General features: G+C 43.0%; 1 protein-coding gene across 5 annotated transcripts in view; it reads left to right on the top strand.

Moving 5' to 3' along the window:
- Positions 1–7169, top strand: part of trim3b (tripartite motif containing 3b) — an 84278-nt gene extending 77109 nt beyond the window's left edge. For 4 of the 5 annotated variants that reach the window (XM_017691438.2, XM_037547545.1, XM_017691440.2 and 1 more), the window contains 4 exons: positions 853–912; positions 1894–1964; positions 2297–2437; positions 6073–7169. In XM_017691438.2, the coding sequence (XP_017546927.1) occupies positions 853–912; positions 1894–1964; positions 2297–2437; positions 6073–6225 (425 nt within the window). In that variant the 3' untranslated portion in view covers positions 6226–7169. The remainder of the gene's footprint in view (positions 1–852; positions 913–1893; positions 1965–2296; positions 2438–6072) is intronic. The other variant, XM_017691439.2, reaches the window with a different exon arrangement.
- Positions 7170–13277: the final 6108 nt, after the last annotated feature.

Here is a 13277-nt window from a genome sequence, read left to right as displayed (position 1 = left end):
TATCTACATTTATTTACATTTTACACAGCGTCCCACCTTTTTAGGAACTGGGGATGTAAATATTAAATCGCATCAGCTGATTATTCGACCCTAAACTTGATAACAGTCTCAAAATGTTCATATCGGTCAGGCCCTGGTTGAGTTTTTAGGCTGCGGGTATGTGCTAGATCATTTTGCTGAAGACTAAGGTGTTGAGGATGAATAAATATGGTTGATATATTACATTTCAATGGCCAGATTTACCCAGGCTTCAGTTCCAATGTGTAAAGGAATGGGTTCATGCCTCTGTCCTGCTGTCCTCTCTGTTCCTCAAACACATGTTTCTCCATTGTTTTTCCAACGTTACTTGTGTGTGAATTACAAAACTCAAGCGTTCAGTCTATGTGAATGTTATTAGTCTACGGTATGAATCTCACTGTTTATTGTAGGGTTCTTGGTCTTTGAATGGAGAGGACACAGACATAAAATAGCTCACATTCCCCAAAACCTTTATCTGTTCACCCACCTTACCCCTTTTAGTTGTCGCCATTCCCTGCTTACTTTACCTTTAACCCTGGCGGTTCCTGAGCCATAGTCCTGAGCCATAGTCCTGAGCCATAGTCCTGAGCCATAGTCCTGAGCCATGCATGTGGCATGCTGCCCTTTTGCTCCCTCTGAAGGCTTTTTTCTGACATGGGTTTGGTGTGTAGGTGCAAAACGCCAGCTGCTTTATGGGCTTCGCTCCAAGCTGTCCATTGTCTTGCTCTGCCTTTTGGGATATTGTGGCACTTTGGGAAAGGCCTTCTGTTTGCTTCTGTTTATTTGTCTCTCATTTCTGACCTTGTTTGTGTTTTTGTCCCCTATTCCTTTTAGAAAAAAGTGGTGCAAACTTTGCACTGGAGCAAAAGCTTAGTAAATCTGGCCCCGGGTTCAGTAAGTATGGAGCGCACTACCCACTGCCGTGATGTGCCTAACATTCGTCCCCGTCTGCTATAAGATGAACGTACAATGTGTGATCATGGTATAATCACGCTGATCTTAACTGCAAGCAAGTAATGAATGAAACGGCATTGCTGTCATAAGAAAGTTCGTTTTTATTGTTCATTGTAAAAAATATTGGGTGTCTTATCGTAAAAATGAAGTAACCCTGCAGGCTTAAAATTTCATTCACTTAATAAAAACGTAAAATCTCGATTTTTTTATCATCTATAGAAACGTACGGCTCTGTACAGTGTTTAGTGCTGTGGTATATGTCATTATATTCAGTGTTGTGTCTGCACTGTGACTGTATTTAGAACATCTTCCGTCTATTCTTGTTTGTCCGTCTGGTCACGTCTGTCACACCCGTCACTTGTCACGTATGGGCCGAGGCTCTTCTTGGCATCTTACGGGCTGGCTAGGTGTCTGGCACCTGCATGCAAACGAATAAACTTCACTTCTCCAGACATCTGGCTGGTCCCCTGGTTAAGTTAGGGTTTGGATTCTTCACGTCTTCTGAAAAGTTTCAGGACAAATGGACCGATAGAAACGGCCCAGATTTCCTTGGAATAAAATCTTGTTATATTAATTAGTGTATATTAAAAAACAGTAAAAACAGTTTTCCTCCTCCTTTAATGTTACCTGTTCAAAGATACCAGGTTTTCTTAGGACAGCGACAGTGCATCAATGTGTACGTTGCAGAATCGTCAGTCTACATAAAGGGCTGCAAATCAATTCAGCATGAAATGTTTCTAATTATTGAAACTCCTGATTTATCAGAAAACGTCAAAAGCCTGCAGTGAAATGTCAGCGTTACCACTGAATCGGTCTTTAAATTGCTCTTGATCACCCAGAAGATCTTCTTTCTGTTGGGTCATGTTGCATCAGCCCTCGTCTCCTTTTCCTCTCTGTTCCTTACTCTGTGTGTCTTTACAGGTCCGCACTTTGTAGCTGTTAACAACAAGAACGAGATCATAGTGACAGACTTCCACAATCACTCCGTTAAAGTAAGTTTAGACTAACTTTTTAGACTAAAAGGGAAAAAAAAATCGTTTATTCAGATATGCATAATACAGAGCCCCGCTGGTGACATATATAAATAAAAATAATGTGTGGCTACGACTTAGTAAAGCATGGGAACGAGATCCTAATGTGTGGCCACCACTTAGTAAGCCACGATCTCATTCCCACGCCTTACTACGCATTAATAAGGCATTATTTTTATTTATACAGGATGTCACCAGCAGGGTGCCTGATATTTTAAGGGTTCTTAACAAAGCTTTGGTCCCCTTTGCTCCATATCAGTGTGTTCTAGTTAATTCTTCTGTCCTTCACACAGGTGTTCAGTGCGGATGGAGAGTTCCTCTTTAAGTTCGGTTCTCATGGTGAAGGAAATGGGCAGTTTAATGCTCCGACAGGAGTGGCTGTGGATGCTAATGGCAACATCATTGTAGCAGATTGGGGCAACAGCAGGATACAGGTAACAGCCTGTAGCCATGCACACCACATGCAGGCTCCCAGATGCTAGAGTAAAAGAATAAAGATGTACATGTAAAAATCTACAACAGCTGTAAACAGGAGAGACGGGGAGGCTGAGTGTTTCTTTATGGGGGAATCGATATGAAAGTGCAGCTTCCACCAACTCAATGCCCCTCATTTAACACCAGGAGGTGCTGCTTCACTTTACAGAGACTTTGGCCACAATACTGACCTCTCCTGGTGTTCATGCTGCTTTAATGTCACAATTCTACGACTTTTTTCTCGAAATATTACAACTTTATTATCAAAGTCTACTGTTTTCATTTTTTAACAGTGGCCCTAAAACGCCGTCGTACAAGCCTGATGTGAAGAGGTCGATTTTTATGTTCGTATGGTTCTGAAAACCAAGATGTTCCAAGATGTTTGTCCTGCATTTGTCTCCCATATATCACTGAATCCTCTGAAGTATGAGGTCGATAAAGAGTCGTAATTGCTACGTTCAGGCTAATGATGCTGTGCATCAATTTGATGTCACTGAGCTTTCATGAAAGTTAGTTATAGTGGTTGTATCACTTCGTGGTTCATCGTTCTTCTTTAAGGAGAAGACCAGAAGAGGTGAAAACCACTTTCATTCTGATGTGTAGCAGAATAGCCACAGTACAGGTCAGCTTGCATGGCTACTGCACTGGCATCTGTGCTTGGCTTGTGTTTTTTTAAGGAGGCTGCGAGTCTAATGCTGCCAATTCAGTGCAAAGTAGCATTAGCTGACATTGCGGTATTCATATTTTAGCTCTTTAATGACCTCATCATTCATGAAGATGCAAGGAGTAGAGGTCGTAAAGGTGGATGACTTCAAATATCTTGGGTCAGCCATCCAGAGCAATGGACAGTGTAGAAAAGAGGTGAAGAAGAGGGTGCAGGCAGGATGGAGTGGGTGGAGACGGGTGTCAGGGCTGATGTGTGACAGAAGGATAGCAGCAAGAGTGAAAGGGAAGGTCTACAAGACAGCAGTGCGTCCTGCTATGATGTTTGGTTTGGAGACTGTGGCTCTGTTTAAAAGACAGGAGGCTGAGCTGGAGGTGGTGGAGATGAAGATGCTGAGATTTTCGTTGGGAGTGACGAGGCTGGACAAGATTAGAAATGAGCAGATCAGAGGGACAGTGAAGGTGGAGCAGTTTGGAGATAAAGCCAGAGAGGCCAGGTTGAGATGGTTTGGACATTGTTGAGGAGGAATAGTGGATATATTGGGCAAAGAATGTTGGAGATGGAGCTGCCGGGTAGAAGGAGAAGAGGTAGACCTCAGAGGAGGTTTATGGATGTAGTGAAGGTGGACATGGAGATGGTTGGTGTGAAAGTAGAGGAGGCAGTGGATAGGGCGAGATGGAGGCAGATGATCCGCTGTGGCGACCCCTAAAGGGAGCAGCCGAAAGAAGAAGAATGACCTCATCATTCAGAAAATCCAGTGATATTCAAGAGAAAAATGTTCCAGAAATGTACCAGCTTGGAAACATCTTTGATTAGGATGGGACAGAGGCAGTTTTCAGAAACTCTGTATATTTTTCTCATACACTGTTAAAAATGAGAGGTCAGCTCAACTCAAAATGACTTGGCAACTGATTTCATAACTTCTTGGTTCAGTCAAACATTCGCTTAATTTTTCCGTCCTGCGTCTCACTTCAGTCAATAAAACATGCTGTTCTTACTCAACCTCCCCACCAGCCAGGGTTCTTTCCATCACACAATGTTGCTGGACATTTTTCCTCTAGGATACACACTTACGGATGGCTGTGGCATCGCTGGGGCTCAAACTCACAAGCACCTGTTGGGGTGACGGCTTAGTCCACTGCACCATTCAGGAACACCTTGTCGGGACTCAGAGCACCCCGTCCTCCGCTCCAAAGTCCCAGACGATGTGGAAAAACGTTACTAATTAATTAACGTTAAGTTAAAGTTTTAATTTTAATTTAATCTGTTCTCTGATGCAGGAAAAGTAAAAGTCCGTTCTACTGCAAAAAAGGTAACAAATTGACGAAGGTTGAAAAAGCGTTCTTGCAAAAAGTCAAAGAGAGATGAAAAACCAAACTTCAAGTTTTGAAGCAAGGAAAGAGGTCCCTTCTTCGTTTATTAAGTTCCAAGTGACAAGACGGCCTTCCGGAAAGCCAAAGTGTACAGACAATGCAAACACATTTCACTTTATACCTCTTCTGGGTGAGCTCATCACCCCTCCCTGGGGTGAGTTCATCACCCCTCCTGTTTTTAATATGTCCCGGAATCACCTTTGGTTACCAATAGATCTGTTTTTCTAACTTTTCTCTCGGCCTTGTTTTATCAGGTCTTCCTGTCCTCCCTGTGTCCGTTGTTTGTAACACTTTCTTATTAATTTGGCTCAAAGACCGGATCTTACCAGCCCTTATCAGCTAGTCTTCCTATTCCCAGTTAGCTTCTACTGTACAAGCAGTGTTTCCTCACTCTCCCTGGCCTTCCAGGTGTTCTCCTACCACAACGGCATCTTTCATACAATACCCTGCTCTGTGTCTGGAGTGGAGGTCACTCCATTCCATATATGGAAATGTTAGGCTTGCTCTTCCGGTAAATCAGTCTGCCTGCCTCAGTTAAATGCTTATAACTCTGTCTTTTAATGATTTCTAAGTTAATGGTTCTCACAAAGCTCCCACAACCTAAAGCAGCTCGGATGTTGTGTCTACAAATGTTGTTTTAATTTTAAAGGCTGGCATCATCTCAGGTGGTCCAACTGTCTTAACAATTCATCCCAACATCAGGAGGTTGTAAGTTTGGATCCCAACAATGCCATAGCTGTCCAAATCTGACAACCCAACAGGGAAATATGTCAGGTTGGACTGTGTAATAGAAGGAGCGCCAACTAGTGGTGAAATTGAGTAAAAAATAAATAAATCAGATTTTGTGTATCTAACTGAGATGCAGAGCTGGAAACAAGAGCTTTGAGAACTTTTGAATCAGCTAAGAAGTTTGAGGTGTCTGAACTCCGGTGTCCTCAAGTTGAGTCAACTCAAGAAAAGCCATGTAATGAGTTACCATATCGTTTTAAGTTGAGCAGACCTCTCATTTATTACAGTGTAGAGTTTATCATGTCATTTTACAAGTGCTCAATATGAACCTCCTCCAGCTGTACGGACGACATCAACACCACAGTCCAATTCATCCCATATTTGATTGAGCATGCCGGGTGTTGCTGTACTCACAGCATCATCCAGTGTTGTTGGCAGTGGCATGTAAACAATCCTTAACATAGCCCCACAAAAAAGTCACGCAGTCTGAGATCTGGTGATGCTGGTGACCTTTTTCTTGGGACTGTGGGCACCAACGACGAATGCTCTGAGCTGTTGGAGGTTCACTGCCATGCTGCCAGTCAGAAACTCTCCTACAATTGGATTGTGATTGGTTCCTAGGTGCCTCACGTTTGTATAAAATATGCCGCTTTGAAAATCGGTTGAATCTTTTTGAATCACCCTGTAAAATGATCTCCGTCCGCTCAGATAATAACATCCAAGTGGTTATGTAATATTAATCACAGGCCTACTTGTAACGTTGTGGACGTTAATGTAAAAGTGCTTATCAGTGCAACAAACCAAGCTTGGGTTTCTTTGTTTGTCCAAGGTGTTCGATAGCTCAGGCTCCTTCCTGTCCTACATCAACACCAGCGCTGACCCGCTGTACGGGCCGCAGGGGCTGGCCCTCACCTCCGACGGCCACGTGGTGGTGGCTGACTCTGGGAACCACTGCTTCAAAGTCTACCGTTACCTGCAGTAGCACTGAGACCGGCCCGCGGAAGCCGTCACCGGGTGCCACCGTCTCTCCTGCTTTCCCTCTCCCGACCCTGTTTTGCACATTCAGTTCGGCTCAGATCCTCAACCAAACCCGCAGAGGACGGAACGGAAAGCACGAGAGCACTGTTTCTTTCACCGTCTACTGATACTGTGCCCCCCTTTTTCCCCAAAGAGAGAAATTCACTGTTGTTATTTGTGGTAGTGAACCAGACCTTATGATTGTTTAAGGGGGGGGGCGCAGGTCATCATATCAAAAAGCACAGATGTTTTACAGTAATCACTAACCTCTAACTCAAGAGGTCAACTGTAAGTTGTAAATTTCACAAGCGATAATGTTTTCTCGTTTTGAAATCCAGTGTCTTAACCTCGCTGAGCAGTCACAGTTTCTTAGGTCAGTATGGGCTTAGAACAAAAGCCTGGATACCAGCTTCTTCGCTTCACTCTCCTTCAGAACGGAGTCATACTGTCTGTCCTTCGACAGCAACACGAGTTGTGGGTTTTATGGGTGTGTATTTGTATCTATACGCATAGACGTGTACTTGTAAATATGCATATGTGTGTATATATATATATATATATATATATATATGAGAATATATATGTATATGTAATCTGTAAATGTATTGCTTTGGCTTCTTCTCGGCATATATATATATATATATATATGCTGACGTCTGTTCTCCACCGATCCGGCGTAACTTTCAGCTGTACACAGCTAGTGCTTACAGTACATCTGGGTACCTGCGACGTACTGCTGCATTCCCAGCCGACGTCACGGCACACCTGTGCTCTTTTTAAAAAGCTCAAAATGTGGATTGAAAATGTGTTTTATTTTTTTTCCCCAAATTTTTATTTTTCTAATTTGTCAGGCTATTTTCTGTGTGGAGAAAAAATAACCTGTGGCTAAACAGAGGAAAAAGGAAAAAATGGTTCAGATATACATGTTGTGTTTACTTCTCTAAGATTTCGCCATGGGTTTTAAGACGTAGCCACTTTATCGACTCCCGTATCGTTGCTGTTCAATTTTTTTTTATTTAAGTTTTTATTTACACAAAGCAGCTGTCTTTAACATTGTAGCACAATTTCTTAATTAACAGATCAATAGAAATGCTCCAAAAATTCTGGGAAAATTTGCAGTGAGTGTGTTTACATGCACTTAATAATCAGATAATTGCAGAAAATCAGGTTTTGTCAGTAATCTGATCAACACGTTTATATGCTGTGGAGTAATCAGATAACGGGGAAACTCCAGGTCTACATGAGTCAGACATTAATCAGATAATGGGGAAACTCCAGGTCTACATGAGTCAGACAGTAATCAGATAATGGGGAAACTCCAGGTCTACATGAGTCAGACAGTAATCAGATAACGGGGAAACTCCAGGTCTACAAGAGTCAGACAGTAATCAGATAATGGGGAAACTCCAGGTCTACAGGAGTCAGACAGTAATCAGATAACGGGGAAACTCCAGGTCTACAAGAGTCAGACAGTAATCAGATAACGGGGAAACTCCAGGTCTACAGGAGTCAGACAGTAATCAGATAATGGGGAAACTCCAGGTCTACATGAGTCAAACAGTAATCAGATAATGGGGAAACTCCAGGTCTACAAGAGTCAGACAGTAATCAGATAATGGAGAAACTCCAGGTCTACATGAGTCAGACAGTAATCAGATAATGGGGCAATTCCAGGTCTACATGAGTCAGACAGTAATCAGATAATGGGGAAACTCCAGGTCTACAGGAGTCAGACAGTAATCAGATAACGGGGAAACTCCAGGTCTACAAGAGTCAGACAGTAATCAGATAACAGGGAAACTCCAGGTCTACAGGAGTCAGACAGTAATCAGATAATGGGGAAACTCCAGGTCTACAGGAGTCAGACAGTAATCAGATAATGGGGAAACTCCAGGTCTACAGGAGTCAGACAGTAATCAGATAACAGGGAAACTCCAGGTCTACAGGAGTCAGACTGTAATCAGATAACGGGGAAACTCCAGGTCTACAGGAGTCAGACAGTAATCAGATAACAGGGAAACTCCAGGTCTACAGGAGTCAGACAGTAATCAGATAATGGGGAAACTCCAGGTCTACAGGAGTCAGACAGTAATCAGATAATGGGGAAACTCCAGGTCTACATGAGTCAGACAGTAATCAGATAATGGGGAAACTCCAGGTCTACAAGAGTCAGACAGCAATCAGATTTCTGCCTTACAACCAGCCAATAAACTCACAGGAGAAGACGTGACATTACCATAACATAAAACTACATGCCGCAGCTTATTTTTTAAACATCGCACCACTTTACCTGAAAATATGAACGTTCATCATCTAGAAGATGAAGATTATTCAAATCCTTTATTTCACGTTTGGTTTCAGCGCCGCTCCCAAAGTGCTTTGCTGCGTCTCGTGACATCCACAGTCTGATCTCACACAGACTGAGAAGAGTTCACTGAGAAATCTGATTACTGAGCTCCTTTCTGGGATTTCTTAATCGGATTTCTAGATCGGAGTGTGGTGTTGACCTTTTGAATAATCGGATAACTGTAGAAATCCGATTACGATCGGATTATTGAGTGCATGTATACGCACTGATTGACTTACATTAAACGTAAAGAATGTTTTTTTTTTTTCTTCTCCTGCAAAGTTAATTTTGAATATACTCTTTTTTTTTGGACAGCAGCAACATACAGACTTCTTTCCCTGTACATAACGGTCTCCCTTTATATCTCAGTGCGTCATTGTGACATCAGTGTGGCGGAGAAAGACGCCGCCTTTTTATCAGTATTTCTTTTTATTATTTTTTTATTTATTTGGTGTTTCGTACAAACGTCTCGGTTCTCCGATTTGTGCGTTTTTAGAAGTGCCCTGCACGACCCCCACCAGCCAAAGCTTCCAGAAACGTCTTTCTCTTTTCCGGTTCCTCTTCAAGGCTTCGTGTGTGTCGTAGCTGCCATCATGTCTGTTGCCTAACGACCTGATCTGTCTGTTACAGTGCGAGGGGGTTTCTGAAGGTTGGCTTGTAGCTGAAATGGTGAAAGTCCATCTCTGTAGTTTTGCATGTCGACGAGGATCCCAGCAGTCTGGGCAGTGAGATGCCCGTAATGCTGTATCATCTTCGGCCAGTGATTAAACATTTTTCTGCTCGTCGGTTTGGTGACACCTGCTGAGTGATGATGGGTATTTATGCTGATCACATGTGTCAAGCTTGCTGGCATCTCAAAGCAGTGGCTCCCGGTTTCAGTGCTGAACAGGCCGTGCTTCATATTTTGATGTTTTTCCTGATCTTTCGTGACCCCCAAGGCGGTCTGCGTTTCTGTTTTGTGTGTTTTTTTGGGATTGAGGTATGCAAATTATCTCTGTTGTGATTGGCTGCCCTGAACTGTGCCTCTTTCAAGAAGCAGTCCAGGCTGAAGTCAGAGTGAAGGGGCAGGGTTGAGCTACTCTATGCTGAATTGACGTAAATGCATTGGTTTTTGTGACATCACAAAAGCAAAACTGGTAGCCAAATGCTGACCGGATGGACTGGGGAGAGCATGATGTGTTTCAGCCACATGCAAACGTTCAAACCCTCAGGCAAATAGCATTTTGTTCGCATGTTAACGCGTCCTCTACAGAGATGGAAGTGACCGTTTCTATTTATTTAACATATAATTTAACACCTATGCGTCAAACGCGAGGCCTGTGGGCCGGATAAGACCCGCGGAACAGTCCTATTCGGCCTGCGAACGTATTTCAGTTTTCTATTCTTACTAGACTGTCTCACCCTGAGATGCACTACAGTCCCCAGCATGCACTGCAACATAGTGTGCCTTCAGACCCCCAACAACAATCCATGGGCCGGCGGTTACACAAAAGGAAAAGATGCCTGGGGTCTAGTTCAAGTAAATTTTTAAAATAAAAAAAAAAAGTTAAAAAAAAAAAAAAAACGTGAAACTTTTTTTTTTATTTATTTTTTTTTATTTGTAAGTATTTGGTACCTATTTTGTCTGGCTTGTTGTGGTTTTGGCATATTTTGAATAAACAGTGGCCCGTTCATGGCAAAATGTTAAGTAGTAATAAAATAAAAACAGCAGATTTGCTGAGATTTTTTTAAAAACGGCCCTTTTAGTGGTTGAGTTTGACACCCCTGCTTTAATATATGGTGAAAAAATAAAACTGTGCCATAACTTTTACACAGGCCATTCATTTAGGGTTTTTTTCCTTCAATGTGTTCAGCTAGTAAACAGTAATTGTGCTTAAAATGTGGAAACGTGTCTCTGTAGAGGATGTGTTCAAATGTATTCACTTAGAAAATCAACCAAATGTGGAATTTGACCAGATGTGCCCAAACTTTTGCTTACAACTGCACTACATCGCACTGTATTTCAAAACAGTGGGGTAAAGATTTCCAAGATATGGGCTGGATAAACTCTAGCTGGATAAACTCTAGCTGGAATAGTTCTTAAGACAGGCAAAGTGAAGGGCATTATCAGCTCAGGCCGTGTGTTTTAGGACTATACGGTGATATTAGAATCAGCAGCTTTGGAAATAATTGAGCCATTTGAGTGAAAATCAGATATAAACCATTCTTCTTTTTGGATTATCATTCGTTTTGTCTTCTATTCCACTTTTGTGCAACATCTTACAATAGAAAAGCCAAACTTTGCTTTATTTACATTTTACTGCCCCCATCCATCCATCCATTTTCTAAGCCGCTTCTCCGCCAGGGTCGCGGGGGGGATTTTACTGCCCCCATTATTGTAAATAAAGGGCATCAAACAATGCTTAATATGATTTTTACAGAATTTTCATTGCAGGATCGATCAGGCGTAACATTCTGACCACCTCCTTGATCAGCTCCACTTACTGTATAGCTGCACTTTGTAGTTCTACAATTAGAACTACAAGGTAGGGGTGTCTAATAGAGTGGACGGTGAGTGGACACAGTGTTTAAAAACTCCAGCAGCACTGCTGTGTCTGATCCACTCGTACCAGCACAACACACCCTAATACACCACCACCACGTCCAAATAGCACCTGCTCTGTGAGGGTCCATGGGGGTCCTGACCACTGAAGAACAGGGTAACAGAGTATCAGAGAAACAGATGGACTACAGTCTGTAACTGTAGAACTACAGAGTGCAGCTATACGGTCAGTGGAGCTGATAAAGTGGACAGTGAGTGTAGAAACAAGGAGGTGGTCAGAATGTTATGGCTGACCGGTGTATGTTTTGTACTCCTTACAATTAATTACTGTAAGTATTTGTTGATTTTAACAAATTTGGGTGGCAAAAAAACATGCGACCTGTGCAAAAGTAATGGCACCATTTTATATCGATATATCTTATATCTTGCCAATACGTCAAACTCAGGAAATAAATAGAAATCGATCAATTAAAACAGATTACAGTGTGCAGAAAGATGTCATATTTAAGTTTGTTCTCTGTGGGGGCTGTTTTACTTATTTTCACTTAGTGTGAACTTCGAACTTTTACACACTACTGGACATCAGCATCGGCCCATTGTGCCCACGTTGGCACGTCCCTGCTTTCTAGTTGGCGTAAGGCAGAGCAGGAGGACTCGTAGACGTAACCTTGATGTAAGCAGTTATTACATCTTCAGTGTTTGTAATGTAGCTGTGTGTAACCAGTGCACATCTTGTTTATAAATTTATGTTTTTATTTCTTTCTTTCCTCCTATTACAAGTTAGACCGGCTGCGCCGAGAGAAGCTCCTCCACTGTCTTGTACTTGGCACGAAAGGTTCTTATTCCAATGAGTGGTGGGAATGTTCACGCAGCATTTGGTTGGCATTCCTACCTCCCATCTGAGCTGCTGAAGCCCCTTGAAAAATTCAACTGCAGAATCTGGCCTCATTGCTTTGACAGTTCTTTGGCAGCTCAGTGACCTGAGTGAGTGAGAACCACACACGGCTGAGTCAGGCGTGGTAGAATGTGTGGGAGCCACTGTCTTAGAGAACCAGAGCTGACCTCAGGTTCTACCTTCTACGTTTCTATCTCAGCGCACGTCCATCCAGCTGATCCTGGCTCAGAGCTGGTCTCGGATGTGTCGCTGACCGGTTCTCACAAACTCTTTCCAGTGCATGAGCTCGTGCTTGGACCGACTGATGGTTTAGCACACGAGAGGAAATAAAACTCATTTAGTAATGAAGTGTGTAACACATGGAATCATCAGTGCGTTCAGTTTTAACAGTGTGCAATTAAAAACTGTAAATATAAACATTTCAACACTTTATTCTGTCTTTCTGTACCGTGCGCAAGTGTGTGAATGAGGTCAAGCACATTCTGGACACTTCGAGTCACATTGCCTCTGACTGATGTTCATAGTATGCATATATATACACACTATATTACCAGAAGTCTTCAGTCACCCATCCAAATCACTGAATTCAGGTGTTCCAGTCACTTCCATGGCCACAGGTGTATAAAGCCGAGCCCCTAGGCCTGCAGACTGCTTCTACAGACATTAGTGAAAGAATGGGTCGCTCTCAGGAGCTCAGTGAATTCCAGCGTGGTGCCGTGATCGGACGCCACCTGTGCAGCAAGTCCAGTCGTGAAATTTCCTCACTACTAAATATTCCACAGTCCACTGTCAGTGGGATTATAACAAAGTGGAAGTGATTGGGAACGACAGCAACTCAGCCACAAAGTTGTCGGCCACGTAAAATGACAGGGCGGTCAGCGGATGCTGAGGGGCATAGTGCGCAGAGGTCACCGACTTTCTGCGGAGTCAATCACTACAGACCTCCAAACTTCATGTGGCCTTCAGATCAGCTCAAGAACAGCGTAGAGAGCTTCATGGAATGGGTTTCCATGGCCGAGCAGCTGCATCCAAGCCTTACATCACCAAGCGCAATGCAAAGCGTGGAATGCAGTGGTGTAAAGCGACTGGACTCTAGAGCAGCGGAGACCAGTGCACAAAGCAGGTCCATAAAGTCGTGGATGAGCCAGTTTGGTGTGGAAGAACTTGACTGACCTGCACAGAGTCCTGACCTCAACCCCATAGAACACCTTTGGGATGAATTAGAGCGGAGAC

The sequence above is a fragment of the Pygocentrus nattereri genome, chromosome 18, assembly GCF_015220715.1.
Source record: "Pygocentrus nattereri isolate fPygNat1 chromosome 18, fPygNat1.pri, whole genome shotgun sequence".
NCBI lineage: Eukaryota > Metazoa > Chordata > Actinopteri > Characiformes > Serrasalmidae > Pygocentrus > Pygocentrus nattereri.
Note: the sequence above shows the minus strand (reverse complement) of the source record. Positions and strands in the feature narration are given on the sequence as shown.